General features: G+C 41.4%; 1 protein-coding gene across 2 annotated transcripts in view; it reads left to right on the top strand.

The window, feature by feature from the left end:
• Nucleotides 1–16,522, top strand: part of ARFGEF1 (ARF guanine nucleotide exchange factor 1) — a 273,924-nt gene that overhangs the window by 152,562 nt on the left and 104,840 nt on the right. For both annotated transcript variants that reach the window (XR_013277668.1, XM_077492840.1), the window contains exons 10-12: nt 3,590–3,824; nt 12,611–12,710; nt 12,845–12,984. Coding sequence is in view for 1 of the 2 variants with exons in the window: in XM_077492840.1 (XP_077348966.1) it covers nt 3,590–3,824; nt 12,611–12,710; nt 12,845–12,984 (475 nt within the window). In the remaining variant the exon portion in view is untranslated. The remainder of the gene's footprint in view (nt 1–3,589; nt 3,825–12,610; nt 12,711–12,844; nt 12,985–16,522) is intronic.

The following is a 16,522-nucleotide window of genomic DNA, read 5'->3' as shown; positions in this document are numbered from 1 at the left end:
ACCATATAAAGAAGAGATCAAGCCCTTTTTTTCCTCCCACCTTGCTAATGATGTTATAAGTGGGGTAGGTTTTATCACTATCTTTTTTCCCTTCTAAACTGAGCTTGAATCGCATGCCGTAATTGTAAATATTTATAGAAGTGACTAGAAGGCAATTGAAAGGATTCTTGCAAGTCCTGAAAGGAGCGCAGAACATTATATGTAAACATCTGTTCTATATATTGAAGCCCCTTAGCGTGCCGGCTTTCAGATCCCTCCAATTTATATAATTCTTTGTATTACTTATTCCCCCAAAGTGGGGAGTATTTTGAAACTCTTCAAATTTCGTTATACTCCTCATTTCCTTCCAGGCTTTATTCATAAGTGTCATTGTTGGACCCCTACAGGTGTTACCCAGGGCTCCGGATTCTAACTGAGCCACAAGATTATATTGAATACTATTATTTAGCAATAAAACCTGTATTGGGTCTTCCCAATTCCTTTCTCCCCAGCCTGCAAAATACTGAAGCTGGGAGGCTATGAGGTAGAGTCTTGGCTGTGGTACCGCTAATCCACCCCAATTCCTTGCCCTCTGGAGAATTGATAACTTAATTCTCTGGATTTTTCCTTTCCATAATAGTCTATGAACTATTGATTCTGTTTTTTTAACCATTTAAAAGTTATCCATATCGGTAAATTATGGAGTATGTATAACAATTGAGGGGTCCAGATAATTTTTATGAGATTTGCACGGCCTACCGCCGATAATGGCAATTTGGTCCACGCCATGCTCTTAAGTTGGAATTTGTTAAGAATAGGGGACAAGTTATCCATTAAATAATTTTCTGTTCTAGAATTTATCATTATTCCCAAATATTTAAATGATTACACTATTTTAACTTGGGGAGCCTCTCTTAACCTGGGCAGACTAGGATTGTCTAAAGGGAAGTAGTATGGATTTATCCCAATTAATAATGTATCCAGAAAATGATCCAAATTTTTTCATTAATGACATTAGAGAGCTTAGAGAACCATCTGTATCCCCAATAAACCGTAATGCATCATCAGCATACAAGGATATTTTTTTCAATCCTCGTTCCTGTAATAAATTTGCAAATAGATTCCACCTGTTGAATGGCCTCGGCCAGTGGTTCAAGGGCCAATGTGAATAGTAAAGGAGACAGGGGACACCCCGTCTCCTTCCTCTGTATAGGGGGAAAAAATTCTGAAACCGTGCCATTTATTTGCATACATGCCCTCAGAGTGGCATACAGCGTCCTGATCCACCTTATAAACCTGTCCCCCAGGCCAAACAAACCCAACACCTCCTACAGATATGTCCACTCGACACTGTTGAAAGCTTTTGCAGCGTCGAGTGACAAAATCGGTCTCATCCCAGTGTTATCAGTTGGTATTTGCATATTCAAATAAAGCCTCCTTATATTAATAGCTGTAGACCTTGTTGGGATAAAGCCACATTGGTCACGATGAATCAATCCCTGCATATGTCTACTTAGTCTTTTAGCCAGGACCCTGGCTAGAATCTTAGCTTCCGAGTTGATCTTAGTATTTTAGTTCATCACAGTGAGCACTAGCGAGTAACACACAAAGCACAGAATTCTGTGGAAATGATACACCAGTGAAGGCAGCTTAGATTCCTATCCAAGAGGTGCAATAAATAAGAAACCACAACTTGTGTCACGCTGCAGCTTACAGTAAGGTTTTTTTCTTTGAAAATAAGTCTTACTGCTGAGAACAATTTTCTTTACAGCCATGTGACAGCTTGAAATAAAGCATCTACTCAGTTCCTAGCCTGACTAGGTACACGAGTCACATTCTGAGAGGCCCACAAATCTCCATAAGCACAATGTGTGTTCAGTAAATAATAAAAAAGCGGTTTTAGCCTTGCCACTACCCTGAGTTCAGCACTTGCATTTGAGGTTGTTTATTTGATTGACAGAATAAAATGGAATTCGAACAGGCATCTATTAGTTCATTCTGCCTTAGAAACATGCTAACATAATGTTCACACTCCTGAGGGATGTAAATATGTGTCGTAAAAGGAATCAGATAGCAGGAAACCAATCGGCACCACATGTTTAAATTTATACCACAACCCTAGCTTTGAAAAGGTGCCAATCAAATGACGAATTAAAATATACAATATTTTACTCAAACAATTATTTAAAAGAATCCCATGGACAGACAAATCCAGATATTTTCACAGAATTGGTTCCATTTGGACCTCTTCACAGAAAGCTTGAAGTAATGGCCTCAACTTGGTTTTATCTGGCACCAAGCTGACAGTAGATGATCCTTAAAGCCTCCACCAGCTTACCTTCTTCCCCTAGTGCATCCTGGTGCCATCTTTTCCCAGGTAAGCAATGCACATGTCCTTGGGTATCCAAATGAATAAAAAAAAAAAAATGTGATTTATCAGACCAGCCCACCTTCCATTACTCCATGGTCCAGTTCTGATGCTCAAGTGCCCATAATAGGTGCTTTTGGCTATGGGGGTAAATGGGCACCCTGACCGGTCTGCAACTAAGTAGCCTCATACACAACAAACAGCAGTACGCTGTGTGTTCTGAGGCCTTTCGGAGCCAGCATTAACTTTTTCAGAAACTTGAGCTACAGCAGCACTTCTTTTGGATCGGACTACATAGACCAGTCCTCGTCCCCCACATGCATCTGTGAGCCTTGGCTGCCCATGACCCTGTTGTCAGTTTGCCGGTTTTCCTTCCTTGGACCACTTTTGGTAGGTCCTGACCATTGTGGACTGCAAACATCCCACAAGAGCTGCCGTTTTGGAGATGCTCTGACCCAGTCATCTAGCCCATTTTTTTTCTGCTTTCACCATATCAATTTCAAGGACAACATGTTTGCTTGCTGCCTAATATATCCCATATATCACACGCGGCCTAAAATATCCCACTTTCAGGTGCCATTGCAACACTATAATCTGTGTTATTCACGTTACCTGTCAGTTGTCATAATGTTATCTCATATGGGTTTGTGATATCACCTGGGATACTCCCAGCCACTTTGTTTACAACCAGAAGCAGGGGAAGCATTGAAAATGTAAATTGGCAAATATATATATAATTTTTTATTTTTCTAGTACTTCTGTATTCAGTGCTCTTTCTGAATGCTGCTGAAATGTATCTTGGAACCTACATAATACAGCAGAAATGTCAATGTCGACAGCAAAATATGTTTATTTTCAACTATGTGCCTGATGGTCTCTCTTTTTTTTTTCTTTTTTCTTTTTCTCTCTCTCTCTAGCATTGTTTTCTTCACATTGCTTATTTTATATCTATGGTTTAAGACACTTGGGGAATGCAGGTGTCACAGCTCTTAGAAAGTGTAGAAGTGATATTCATAACCTAGATTAAATTGCAGGTTTTACACTGTGTTGTGCTGCATTGGAACGGTCCCTTTAGTTATTCCCTTGCAAGTACAGTGCATGATAAAGTTGGTAGATGTTATGAATTTCTTCCTTGGAGACCTATATGTTCTTAGTAACCAGAAGATATGTCCGCCGTGTATAATTTCCTTCCTCGTATTATACAGATATGATAATCCAGTCTTTTTTTATATTTCTTTCTAGGTCCCATGAGTTGCGCTCAAAGGTTCTGTCGCTGCAGCTGCTCTTGTCTATCCTGCAGAATGCTGGTCCTGTCTTCAAGACCAACGAGATGTTTATAAACGCCATCAAGCAGTACCTCTGCGTCGCATTGTCTAAAAATGGGGTTTCGTCCGTCCCTGATGTCTTTGAGCTTTCGCTTTCCATTTTTTTGACTTTGCTATCAAATTTCAAGTTACATCTAAAGATGCAGATTGAGGTATATATTCTTTTTTCAAGGCTTCAGTAATTTATTGAAATTTCCAAAGGGCCTCTTTAATTAATGACATTACAACAAAAATTTTTAAAACATCTTCAGTTATTTTTGCCAAAGGATTTTAACCACTTTAATACTGGACACTTTTACCACCTTCCTGCCCAGGCCAATTTTCAGCTTTCAGCACTGTCTCACTTTGAATGACTTTTTTGGAAAATTAAGACATTTTAAAGGTTTTTTTTTTTTTTTTGTTTTTTTTTATAAACATTTTTACATACTTTCACCAGTGCAGTACAGCATCATGATATAACTGGTGTGTTGGTGATCAGGAACACTGGTGACAGTATGTCTTCCTGCCCCATTGCAGATTGAAAACCGCAATGTGCCTCCGTTATCCTGACTGTGCATCGTATGATGTCCAACAGGTTAAGCCGGGGGTGCGCAGAGCGGCGATCGGTGGTGCGGTGTCACGCTGACACACTGCATATCCAATTGTGACAAATCACATCGGTAACCAGGAAGTGCCGGTAAGCTTTCCTCAGATTGTGCTAACAGGAAGAGACAATCTGCAGCTCTGATCATGTGTGCACTGATAAATCAGCGCATTGATCATCAGCGCAGTCCCCATCAGAGGTGCACACCATAATGCCAATCAGTGCCCATCAGTAATGCCTGTCAATGCCCTTCACAGATGAGTAATGACTGTCAGTACCTCATCAGTGCTGCCTATTAGTGGCCATCAGTGTCGTCTATTGGTGCCCCTCAGTGCTGCATATCAGTGCCCATCAATTCTACATATTGGTGCCTCCTTATCAGTGCCCAGTCTGTCATCAGATGCTATCTCATCAGTACCTGTAAGTGCAGCCTCATCAGTGCCAGTCAGTGAAGGAGAAAACTTTTTTTAAAATTTTGTCTTTTTTAAGTTTAGCGAAAAATAACCCCAGTGGTGATAACATACCACAAAAAGAAAGCTCTATTTGTGTGAAGAAAATTAAACATTTTGTTTGGGTACAGTGTTGCATGATTGCGCAATTGTCATTCATAGTGTAACAGCGCTGAAAGCTGAAAATTGTCCTGGGTGTGTGTGTGTGTGTGTGTGTGTGTGTGTGTGGGGGGGGGGGGGTGTTTAAGTGCCTTGTATTGAAGTGGTTAATCTAAAAAAAAATGTTTTTAAATGTACAGGTTTATTTTTTATATATTTATTTTTTTACATAGTGACCAGAGCAAATACATTGTTACCACAGTCACACTGTACTACTCTGGGGAGCTGATGAGGATTTTTTTATTTTTATTTTTTATACACGGATTGCTTTTAACTGCATTTTACAGTTGTAAGCAACCATTTTTTTTCTAAATGAAAATGACTCATTCAGTGTTTACTATCGTGAGTAGCTGTGAATTGGCCACAGCTAATCGCATTGTACAGATGGCCTGTGATTGGCCCTGTTTGTATCATGTGATGACTGACCAATCACAGAACTCATCACAATAGTACACAATGAAAAGTATATAACCCTTTCATTGTGTACAACTGTCATGCGATCTGCTGTGATTGGCCACAGTGATCACATGGTACCAGCAGCAGGCCAGTACAATGACCATCATTTTACAATAGGCCGGGCTGGAAGAAGTTAAGGCAAGCTCTAGTTTTGCTGAGAAAGCAAACTCTCCCTACGTCTGCAATACATTGCAATGATTTTAGCAAATATCTTTGCACATAAATTTTTCTGATCTGTAGATAGCGTGCTTGGTCATTCTAGTCCTTTTCTTCTTCCTGTCTGCCAAGTGGGAGAATCTGTCTGCTATTATCGCAGCCTCAGTGTTGTAATGAAAATGCTGGATAAAGCACTGGGTCACTTGAACTGGAAATTACATTTCAGCGGTTTTCTGTACCCAAATAGGGTATCAAGAGATTCCATTGTTACCACAGTTGCAAGGAATAAATATTTGCGTTTTTAGAAATGGTTAGCCTACCCAAAATGAAACTGTTCTCAAAAAGGGGTATCTGGGATGGGTTAAGCCATATAGTTTTTATTTTTATTTTGGTCTCTCGGACTCCTTTGGCAAGAGCTGCCACTTCAGCTACAGTGCCTTGAAAAAGTATTCATATCCCTTGAAATTTTCAACATTTAGTCATGTTACAACCAAAAATGTAAATGTATTTTATTGGGATTTTTGTGATAGACTAACGCAAAGTGGCACATACTTGTGAAGTGTAAGGAAGATTATAAATGGATTTTAATATCTTAAAAATGAATGTGTTGCCACAGATTCTTTTCTACTTACTGATGGTGCCTATATCATTGCCCAGGCCCTGCTTCTCGGCCCTCAACAGCCTTTTTCTAAAATGTATCTGGCAAGGGCGGAGCCCTTGGGTGGCCCTTCGCACCCTGCAATGCCCTAAGAGATTGGGGATTCCATGCCGCCGTAGATATAAGGCAATTGCCTTGCAGCTGATATTGAACTGGCACCATAATGTACACACTAAATTATGGGTCCCCTTAGAGAAATTCCTGGCTGGATGCAAGCTATCTCACTCCCCTTGGCTCTCCAGAGAAGAGAACCATTGGGGTCTTTCAGATTCTGTGTCCCCTTTCACCACCCATTCTCTGAAAATATGGGACGCGTTCAATGCACAGAGGCTATTGTGTCCTCCTATCTCCCCCTTGCTCCTTTAGGAGGCTTGCCCTAGTTCATTCCTGGGGAACATCTGTCCTATTTTTGTACATGGGCAAGGGACAGAGAGGTGCGTTGTGGTAGATTCATACAAGAACAGGTTCTGGTATCCCTGGACTGGCCCTGTGACCAATTTGGTCGCTTCCCGCTGAATTATTGACACTACAGGCATGTGGAAGGTGAACCTCCGCTCAAGTCTTTTGCAGACTCTACCAGGTTTTCTTCTAAGATTGCCCTGTATTTGGCTCCATCCATCTTCCCATCAACTCTGACCAGCTTCCCCATCCGTGCTGAAGAAAAGCATCCCCACAACATGATTCTGCCACCACCATGTTTCACAGTTGGGATGGTGTGTTCAGGGTGATGTGCAGTGTTTTCCATCAAACCTAGCATTTTGCTTTTAGGCCAAAAAGTTACATTTTGGTCTCATCTGACCAGAGAACCTTCTTCCACATATTTGCTGTGTCCCCCACATGGCTTCTCACACACTGCAAATGGAACTTCTCATGACTTTCTTTGAACAAAGGCTTTCTTCTGGCCACTCTTTCATAAAGGCCAGATTTGTGGAGTGCACGACTATTAGTTCTCTTGGCTGCTTCTCTGATTAATGCTCTTTCCCCAGCCTTTCAGTTTAGGTGGACAACCATGTCTTGGTAGGTTTGCAGTTGTGCCAATTTCAGATGATGGATTGAACATTGCTCCATGAGATTTATAACCTAACCCTGCTTTAAACTTCTCCACAATAAAATTACACACATGTGGACTCTATTTACTAATTAGGTGACTTCTGAAGGCAATTGGTTCCACTAGATTTTAGTCAGGGGTATCAGATTAAAGGGGGCTGACTACAAATACACGCCACACTTGTCACATATTTATTTATAAAAAAAATTGGAAACCCATTTATCATTTTCCTTCCACTTCACAATTATGTGCCACTTTGTGTTGGTCTATCGCATAGTTACATAGTAGGTGAGGTTTAAAAAAAGACACGTCCATCGAGTCCAACCTGTGAAATCCCAATAAATTACATTTACCTTTTTGGTTGTAACATGACAAAATGTGGAAAATTTCAAGGGGTATGAATGCCTTTTCAAGGCACTATATATAGTATATGTGCTAATGCCCTACACCCCCACACCCCTCAGGCCCCTCTGTACTTGCCTCTGTGGGTGGAGAGCTGTCAGAGCCTATGCAGCTGGTGTAGTGGTTTGGGGATATTAAATCCCAGTTTTTCCTATCTCTTCATTGTGCAGGGATGGATCAAAATGATTCTCGGTGCCAACGCTGACCAATCAGAATCACTCTGGTCCGTCCCAGAAGCCTGGAAGAAGAGCGGGCATTTCAAATCCTTGTACTGATACAAATAATGAATGAGCACTGAATGGAGGTAAATAGAGTGAGGATCGGGGAGGGATGAAGTGTTGATTATATATAGGGTGTGTGTTTTACCGTTTTCGAAAAACGTAAACTTTTAAGTAGTCGTTTTGCAACTAATTATGCCTAATTGGTTGGAAAAAATAAAACGGGTTGCATTAGAACCTTAACCCCACCCTACCCCTGTAACAGATGCCACTGGCCAGTGTAACTGGAAACTTTGACCAAAATCCAAACTCGCTGAATTTTTTACAATCTGCATTTATCCAAAGCTGAAATTTTGGTTTGGAAACACTGACCATTCAAACACAGTTGACCATAGGTGTGCACAGCCTATTGTATTAGGATGTACACCCCAAAGCTCAAACACGCATGCCTTTCTCTGCACCCGACAGTTAATGAACGGGAAGTGCTCTGTGCTGTGCGGCTTCCTGTTAATTTACAAACTGAAACAGTAAACACTATTGAGTCTATGGGTCAACAGCATACGTTTACTATGCTTCAGTTATGAATAAACCTAGTGAGTGTGTGTTCACTGTGTTCATTTAGAAAAGGAAGAGGCCGGTAAATAACATATTTACTAGCCTCTTCCCCCACTCCCCATTCTGAAACATTCTCTGCAGCAGCCAGGGGGAGAGGAGATTAGGACAAGGCCAGCAGCACTGCGAGGGGCACAACACGGGGAAGCCCAGACAATAGAGGGACTTCGCACCGCACACAGTGATTAGAATGTTCCCAGGCACACCTGGCACGCCTATGCTGTTGCTACATAGACATAATTGATATATTAACAAGTTTATACAAATACAGAATTGTCCATTTCATTCATCATACGCTCTTCAGAGCTACAGGAACAATTTATGGCTATAGTGGTAGGTTAGGGATAATGCAGACAACCACTATACTTGGAAGTGTTGTGTGCTAAATATTCTAGTGGCACTTCTGTAAAATACATTTTTAATACTGTGTTACTATAGTGTCAATTAAATTACAATGCTGCTTGTGAAGTAACTGTGTATTACCGTATTGGCGTATAACACGCACCGGCGTATAACGCGCACCCCAAGTTTAGGATGGCATTTTAAGGAAAAAACTTACATTTAAATGCCCATCAATGCAGCCATATCAGTGTCCATCAGAAGCCATGTCAGCGTCATTTGCAGCCTGTCCTCATTGCAGCCTTGTCATGCAGCCTTGTCATGCAGCCTGTCCTCATTGCATCCTTGTCATGCAGTTTGTCCGTCATTGATGTCAGCTAATGTTTTTAAAAATGGCGCCGCCGAGATGTCTATGTGTATCTCAGCGGCACCCGGAGGTTCTCGGCGGCTTTCGGCCGCTCTCGGACCTTCTCGGCAGCTTTCGGCCGCTCTCGGACCTTCTCGGCGGCTCTCGGACCTTCTCGGCGGTTTTCGGCCAGCAAGAAGGGCCGAAGGCAGCCGAGAAGGTCAGAGAGCGGCCGAAGGCCCAATTATCGTGCAGAAATCGCGGAGGATCGGCGTATAACACGCACCTGCTATTTTCCCCTGATCTTAAGGGGGAAAAAAGTGCGTGTTAGACGCTGATAAATACGGTATATTACTTTTTGTGTAAAGCCTAAGTATATATATTTTTTTTTTTTATGTATTTTTTTTTTTTCAAAAAAAGGTTTATTGAAAAAGTTATGAGTAGTTTACAGAATGATGAACAGAAGTAAAGTACATCAGGTACACAATAAGTCATTCAATCGTGACAATTCTATGAGGTGTAAGAATCCCCTATGACGGTACAATACTCTGAAATAACTTGACTAACTTTAGAGCACTAAATGACCCTACAGACTTATAAACACAAAGGTGAAAAATAGTAGGTTAACCCAATATCAAGGATATAAGATGTTCACATTCTTGTGTATTCTTCCAATGAAAAGACATCAATAGACATGTTACTTGACAGGGGTGCCTGCTTTAGGTACATGCCCTAAGAAAGTGGAAAAAAGTAATATGCAAATGCCAGGACTTAGGAAAGTAATGATGCGTATTCTGATGAGTTTCGGAAATGATGCCAACAAGCCCAAATTTTCCAGTAGCCTAGTGGGGAATCTTTCGTTTGGTGTATAAGTTCTTCCATCTCAGCCACCTTAGAAATGCGATGGAACCAATCCGAGATGGAGGGGGGGGGTGCTGGATTTCCATAGGACCGGGATGCACATTCTCGCTGCATTAATGAGGTGTTGTGCCAGGGATCTTTGATATTTCGATCTCGAAATCGAGGTATGGTGGAGAAGTAGTTGTGCTGGCGAAAAATCAATGGGGAGAGTGGTGATCTTACAAATGAGACGGTGGACCTCTGTCCAGAAGGGTCGGAAATAGGGACATGACCACCAAATGTGGAGGAGAGTTCCCTCTTCCTGAGAACATCTCCAGCATGTAGAGGGTACTTGGGGGGAAATTTTATGTAACTGAGACGGAGTTTTATACCATTTCGCAGCTAATTTGAAGCCATTTTCTTGTACTGACACATTGACAGATCCCTTGTGAATATGAGAGAATATGGTTTCCCACTCCTCTTCTGACCAATGCAAAGCCTAAGTATATTTTTTAAGTGTAAACTTAAATGACATCATTTTCCTAAACTGGTTTATGCAAATTAATTTTCTTTTGATAATATTTGTTGCAGATATTATTACTTCAGAGTTATCGGAAAAGGTTTTTTTTTTTTTTGTGTTGTAGTGGTGAGCAATTTTCCTAATACACAGCTACCTTCCTGTCCAGTAATCCCGCACATGAAATGTCAATTTGGTTGCTCTTATTAATGCGCTAAATGTCAATTTGCTTGCTCTTATAACTGCACTGACCAATACAAAAGCAATGGGCTGAACAGCAAAGTTATGTAAATGTCAAATACCTAAATTTCTGTACAAGTGTGGAACTTCAAAACTTACTGTAGTTATGAAGGTTGAGTGTAACTCTTTCACATAACTCACCTTTTAGGAAATGTTTTCCTGACATTAAGTGGTACAGTAATGGCAAAGCAGTGGAGGTCAGGAAACTGCTGCCAATCAGCTGTTTTGTTGTAAAGAGAAATTGGTTCTGTTGCTGCAAAATGGCTCATGGCTGCTTAAAGGATGAGTTCATGTTTACGAAAAAAATAGGCATTTATTTTTATTTTTTTCCTGTAGGAGACTGGAAAGCATTGCATCCATGCTCAGTAGGTCACGCATTCGATGTGGGCTCCTACAAACCTGTTCCCTGGCTTTCAGCCCATACCTTTGTAGGAACTTAATGTTTGAAAGGTGGAGGACATGTCAGTGGACTATGAGAGCACTCATCAGCGCCTCCGCAGCCCATTAAAACTACAAGTCCAGCTGCCGCAGTGGCAGACGGTAATTGTAGTGTGTTCATTGACTGGCATTTGTGAATGAATAATGTGGCTGTGTGGGTGACACAGCTGCACTGTTTTCACAAGGTGACAGTGGGTACAGGGAGAAGAATGGGGGGGTGACATATTCCACCCTAAGCTTAGCTTTTAAATGGATTGTATGGTTCTCTTTCCTGTGTACAGGATTGAATAAAAAATACAATTTTAAAAGGAATCTATTGCCAATGATTTATACAGCATCTGTCACCTGCCACCTCTAAGACTGGGAACCGAGCGATCAAACACTGCCGATCACTCACAGCTCCGCAAGCAGGGAGCTGGTGACTGTCACCAGCTCTCTGCTCTCCCCCCTCCCCCCAATCACCGGAACACTGTGGGCGGATCCCGACCATATGGTCGCAATCTTTCCCAAGCTTAGACTGACTCACTGCTGGCTGTCTTCTGAAAACGAGTCACAGGAGTGCAGAACAAGCCGCGTTCATGTGACTTACAGGAGACGTACAGCCAAACAAGCTTTGGCTGTACTTCTCCTTTAAGTTGTTACTAATGTTTTTTTATTCATTTTACTAGGGCAGAATGACCTGAAAATTTAAGTAGAGGGTGTTACAAAGCAAAGTAACACTTCCATTATTTGTTGCATTTTTACACTTGTTAATTTTACACCTAGGTTTCAATGCTACCTCACTCTGCAGAGAGGTTTTGTCACAATTCTCCATTCTGCCCAATATGAAAATCTAATAAATACTCTTAAAGGGAAACTATAATGGTTTGTGTGGCTTGTATTTCCTTTTGTAATGTTTAATATCTGTTTTTTTAAACTATACTCGTACAATCTTTGATTTACGAATAAATGTTTAACACATAATAGATCTGTTATATTGCAATCAGAATACTAGTAACTTGTCAAATAGAATTTTGGACTGTGCCATCTCATGAAGCATAAATCACCTGGATTAGTCATTAAGTTCTTTGTACAGACTGCAGCTTGAGCTATAGAACTCTGTAAACGGGTTGCTTTCATCAGCTTACAGAGCAGGCTTGGGAAAACCTTATTTAAAGGAGACTAATACTAAGTCAGCTTTTAGCAAAAATACATGAGTAATACATATTACAGATTTATCCATGCAAAAAGGATTTTTAATTTTCTTTGGTATTTACCATAATATGTGCAGAAGTACTGTACATTTTCTTAAATATATGCAGAACAAGGTGGAGTGCTCAGTTTGTGACATTCACATTTCTGAAGCTCAGCAGAAATGGGGTAGGTAATTCATACTATTGTCATTACTTCATCTTAATTCTATATTTCAATGTAAAATTATTTGCAATACATTATATTTTGTGTCTCTGTATTAATTTCTTCACTTTTTGCTTCTCAGGTTTTCTTCAAAGAAATCTTCCTTTATATTCTGGAAACCTCAACAAGCTCTTTTGATCATAAATGGATGGTTATTCAGACTTTGACAAGGATCTGCGCAGGTACGAAACAAGCAGTTGCCTTGCCTCCATATCACACACTGAGTAACTGTCACTTCCTCTGCCTGCTTCTACCTAATATGTGTTGTAGCCTAAGTGACTGTAATCAGCTATGTAATGCTCAATGTCTCCTGCAGATGCACAAGGTGTGGTGGATATTTATGTAAATTATGACTGTGACTTGAATGCAGCCAACATCTTTGAAAGATTAGTTAATGATCTCTCGAAGATTGCTCAAGGAAGAGGCAGTCAAGAACTTGGCATGTCAAATGTTCAGGTATGTAATTACCGTTTAATATATAATCTCCCTGTTGAGATTTTGTTTTTTTGTTTTTTTTTACTAGAGACCATTAAATTAAGTAATTCAAAACTTTAAAACTTAGCTTTGAAAGCTAGTCATTGGTTTGAGTAAAGAATTGTGGTTGACTTCTGTCTCTTTACCTAAGTGTATATAATTATAACGTTCGTTTTCTCATTACAACTGAATGAAAGTTTTTGGAAATTTAGTCTAGATGAATTGGTCCAGTGTTTTGACCTTTCCAGCAGTGTATTCTTTTTTTGCTTGGTTGTCTTTTAAAGAGGAGGTTCACTCTGGGGGAAAAAAATAATTAAAAGTCAGCAGCTACAAATACTGTAGCTGCTGACGTTTAATAAAAGGACACTTACCTTTCCAGGGATCCAGCGCAATCCTCAGCCAGGCTAGTTCTTCACCAGCCTTTTGGTTCCCAGTGCTGGCAATCTAACTGTGAGAAACTGGCTGTGCTGCTTTTGGCTTCACAGCCTTCTGCCCACTGCACATGCGTGAGCTGAGCTGCACTTTGCGAATGTCTTCTGGGACCTGTGACCTTGTCCTAGAAGACTGCGGGGGTGGGGGTAGGAGAAGGAGAACAAGTGGGAGTGCGCACCTGTCAGAATTAGGTACTCACCCCCCCAAAAAATGTATTGGCAAATGTGGGTGGGAGAATTAAATCTGCACTTACCCTTTTAGTTGGAGTTGCACTTTAAACTGTATGTTCAGGCAACAAAGTATCTAGGCAAAACATACACTTTTCCCCATGCTTTATCCCTTTAGAAACCTTCCAGGTACAGAAAAATACCTGCTGATCTGCCAGAAATGCATTCAGCTACTTATTTCCTTGTGATATGTTTTTTTGTCGGCTGAAATTGCAAGAATTGGCATCCCTGCCTGTTGATAAATTACTGAATTGCACCCATCCGTTTTGTTTCTAGAGCATAGGGACTGATTGTTATGTAGTGCAAGGAAAGAATAGGTAGGTCTCTCCAAGATAACACAGAAGTATGCACAGGGCATCAAATTTTTAGGGTTTATATATCGAGAAGTATAGAGAGTTACACTTTTTTGCCAGGGCATATCATTATAAATTGACACATTTATTTTTGTTTTAGGTTCACCATTTTATCTCTTGACAATTTGCGCCTGTTAATTTGCAGAAATACTTATTGCATATGTGTGGGATCATTATTTTTTATTTTTTACTTCCTCCCGCCGTATAGTAAAATGATGGCAGGCAGGACCCCCCCCCCTCTTGTTCTGGGACGTTAATATGACGTCGCCCCCAGTGTCACCACTCTCGCACGCCCGGAGACACGGCACGACCCCAATCTCGGTAAAGAGCCGATGACATGGCTCTTTACACATGTGATTGGTGTACAATCACACTCGACCATATGTAAACACGGAAGTCTCATTTATCGGCTCTCCTTGCCTCATACTGACAGTGTGAGCCAAGGAGAGCCGATCAGCGGCATCTCCTCACACTGATCATCCATGCAGCCCCAAGAGTGATGCCAGTCAGTGTACATCAGTGCTGCCCATCAGTGTGGCATATTAGTGCCGCCTCATCAGCTCACCTCGGTGAAGGAAAAAAATGTTTTTACAACATAAAAAAATCCTGTTTGTTTTTTTTTGTTTTTTGCCAGTTGATTAACCACTTGCTTACTGGGCACTTAAACCCCCCTCCTGCCCATACCAATTTTTAGCTTTCAGATGCACTTTGAATGACAATTGCGCGGTCATACAACACTGTACCCAAATGAAATTTTTATCATTTTTTTCCCACAAATAGAGCTTTCTTTTGGTGGTATTTAATTCCAGCTGGGAGTTTTTTTTTTTTTTCTAAACAAACAACAAAAAGATGCAAAATAAAATAAAAAATCATGTTTAATAGTTTGTTATAAAATTTTGCAAACGGGTCATTTTTCTCCTTCATTGAAGTGCGCTGATGAGGCGGCACTGATGGGCTGCACTGATGGGCTGCACTGGTGGGCACTGATGGGCTGCACTGGTGGGCACTAATAGGCACAGATAAGGCGGTACTTATGGGCAAAGATGGGCACAGATAAGATGGGCACAGATAAGATGGGCACGGATGGGTGGCACTAAGGGGCACTGATAGGTACCACTGATAGGTGGGACTGATAGGTGGCACTGATAGGTGGCACTGATGGGCGGCACTGATGGGCGGCACTGATGGGCAGCACTGGTAGATGGCACTGATGGGCACGGATATGTGACACTGGGGTGCAGCACCGTTGAGGCAGATTGTGGGCACTGTGGGCACTGATGGGTGGCACTGTGGGCACTGATGGGTGGCACTGTGGGCACTGATGGGTGGCACTTATTTATTCCTGAGGTGGCACTGGCAGGGGGCAGGTGGGCACTGGTAGCGCGAGGAGGAGGCACTGGCAGGGGGCAGGTGGGCACGCTGTCAGCGCGAGGAGGAAAAATAGCCGATTACCAGCTCCATTGTATCACACGATCAGCTGTCATTGGCTGACAGCTGATCACGTGGTAAGGGGTCGGGATCGACCCCTTGCTCGGATCCGTGATCAGGCGAGTGTCATAGACTCGTCGATCGCAGAGCACGCCACGCGCGACCCTCAGGGGGCGCGCAGGCCGCTCGTGCACGGGACAACGTCAATAGACGTAGTCCCGGCAAAGGAGGTCCGCGCTGTAGCCATCATTTGGCTATGGCGCGGATCTCTAGTGGTTAAATTCCACTAAAAGATAGCTCTATTTGTGTGAGAAAAAATAATGTAATATGAGTACAGTGTTGCATGACTGCGCAATTGTCATTCTAATGCCGCATACACACGGTCAGAATTTCCAACAACAAATGTTTGAGAGCTGGTTGTCAAATTTTCCGACAAGAAAACTTGTCAGAAATTCCAAGCGTGTGTACACAATTCCGACGCACATAATTCCACGCATGCTCAGAATCAAATAGTAGAGCCGCACTGGCTATTGAACTTCATTTTTCTCAGCTCGTTGTACGTCACCGCGTTCTTGACGTTTGGAATTTCCAACAACATTTGTGTGACCGTGTGTATGCAAGACAAGTTTAAGCCAACATCCGTCGGAAATAAATCCACAGTTTTGTTGTCAGACTGTCCGATCGGCTGTACGCGGCATAAGAGTGTGACAGCTCCTAAAGCTGAAAATTGGCCTGAACAGGAAGGGGGTAAAAGCATTAGGTTGCTCCTTTTTGAATGCATTTCTTAATACACCCCTTATTAACTTTTTACGCACCTAAAGATTTTACAGTCAGTGACATAAAAATGTTAGCATGCAGTGTTAAATTCAGCTGTTCCATGCAGTATTGTCTATAGTGAACAGAAAATAAAATTGATTGTAAGAAAAGGGAAGCTGGTTTTTAATACATTTTAGTGTAATGGATTGTAACCTTCACAAAGAAAATAGTAACATTACAGAGGATTTATTATTATATTTATTATTATCGCTGGATATTTTCTTTTTTGGACCATTCTCTGTAAACCCTAGAGATGTTTGTGAA

This window comes from Lithobates pipiens, unplaced genomic scaffold, assembly GCF_037356315.1.
Source record: "Lithobates pipiens isolate NorthernLeopardFrog02 unplaced genomic scaffold, aLitPip1_a1.2 Scaffold_19, whole genome shotgun sequence".
Classification (NCBI taxonomy): Eukaryota; Metazoa; Chordata; class Amphibia; order Anura; family Ranidae; genus Lithobates; species Lithobates pipiens.
This window is presented reverse-complemented; position numbering and strand designations above follow the sequence as displayed.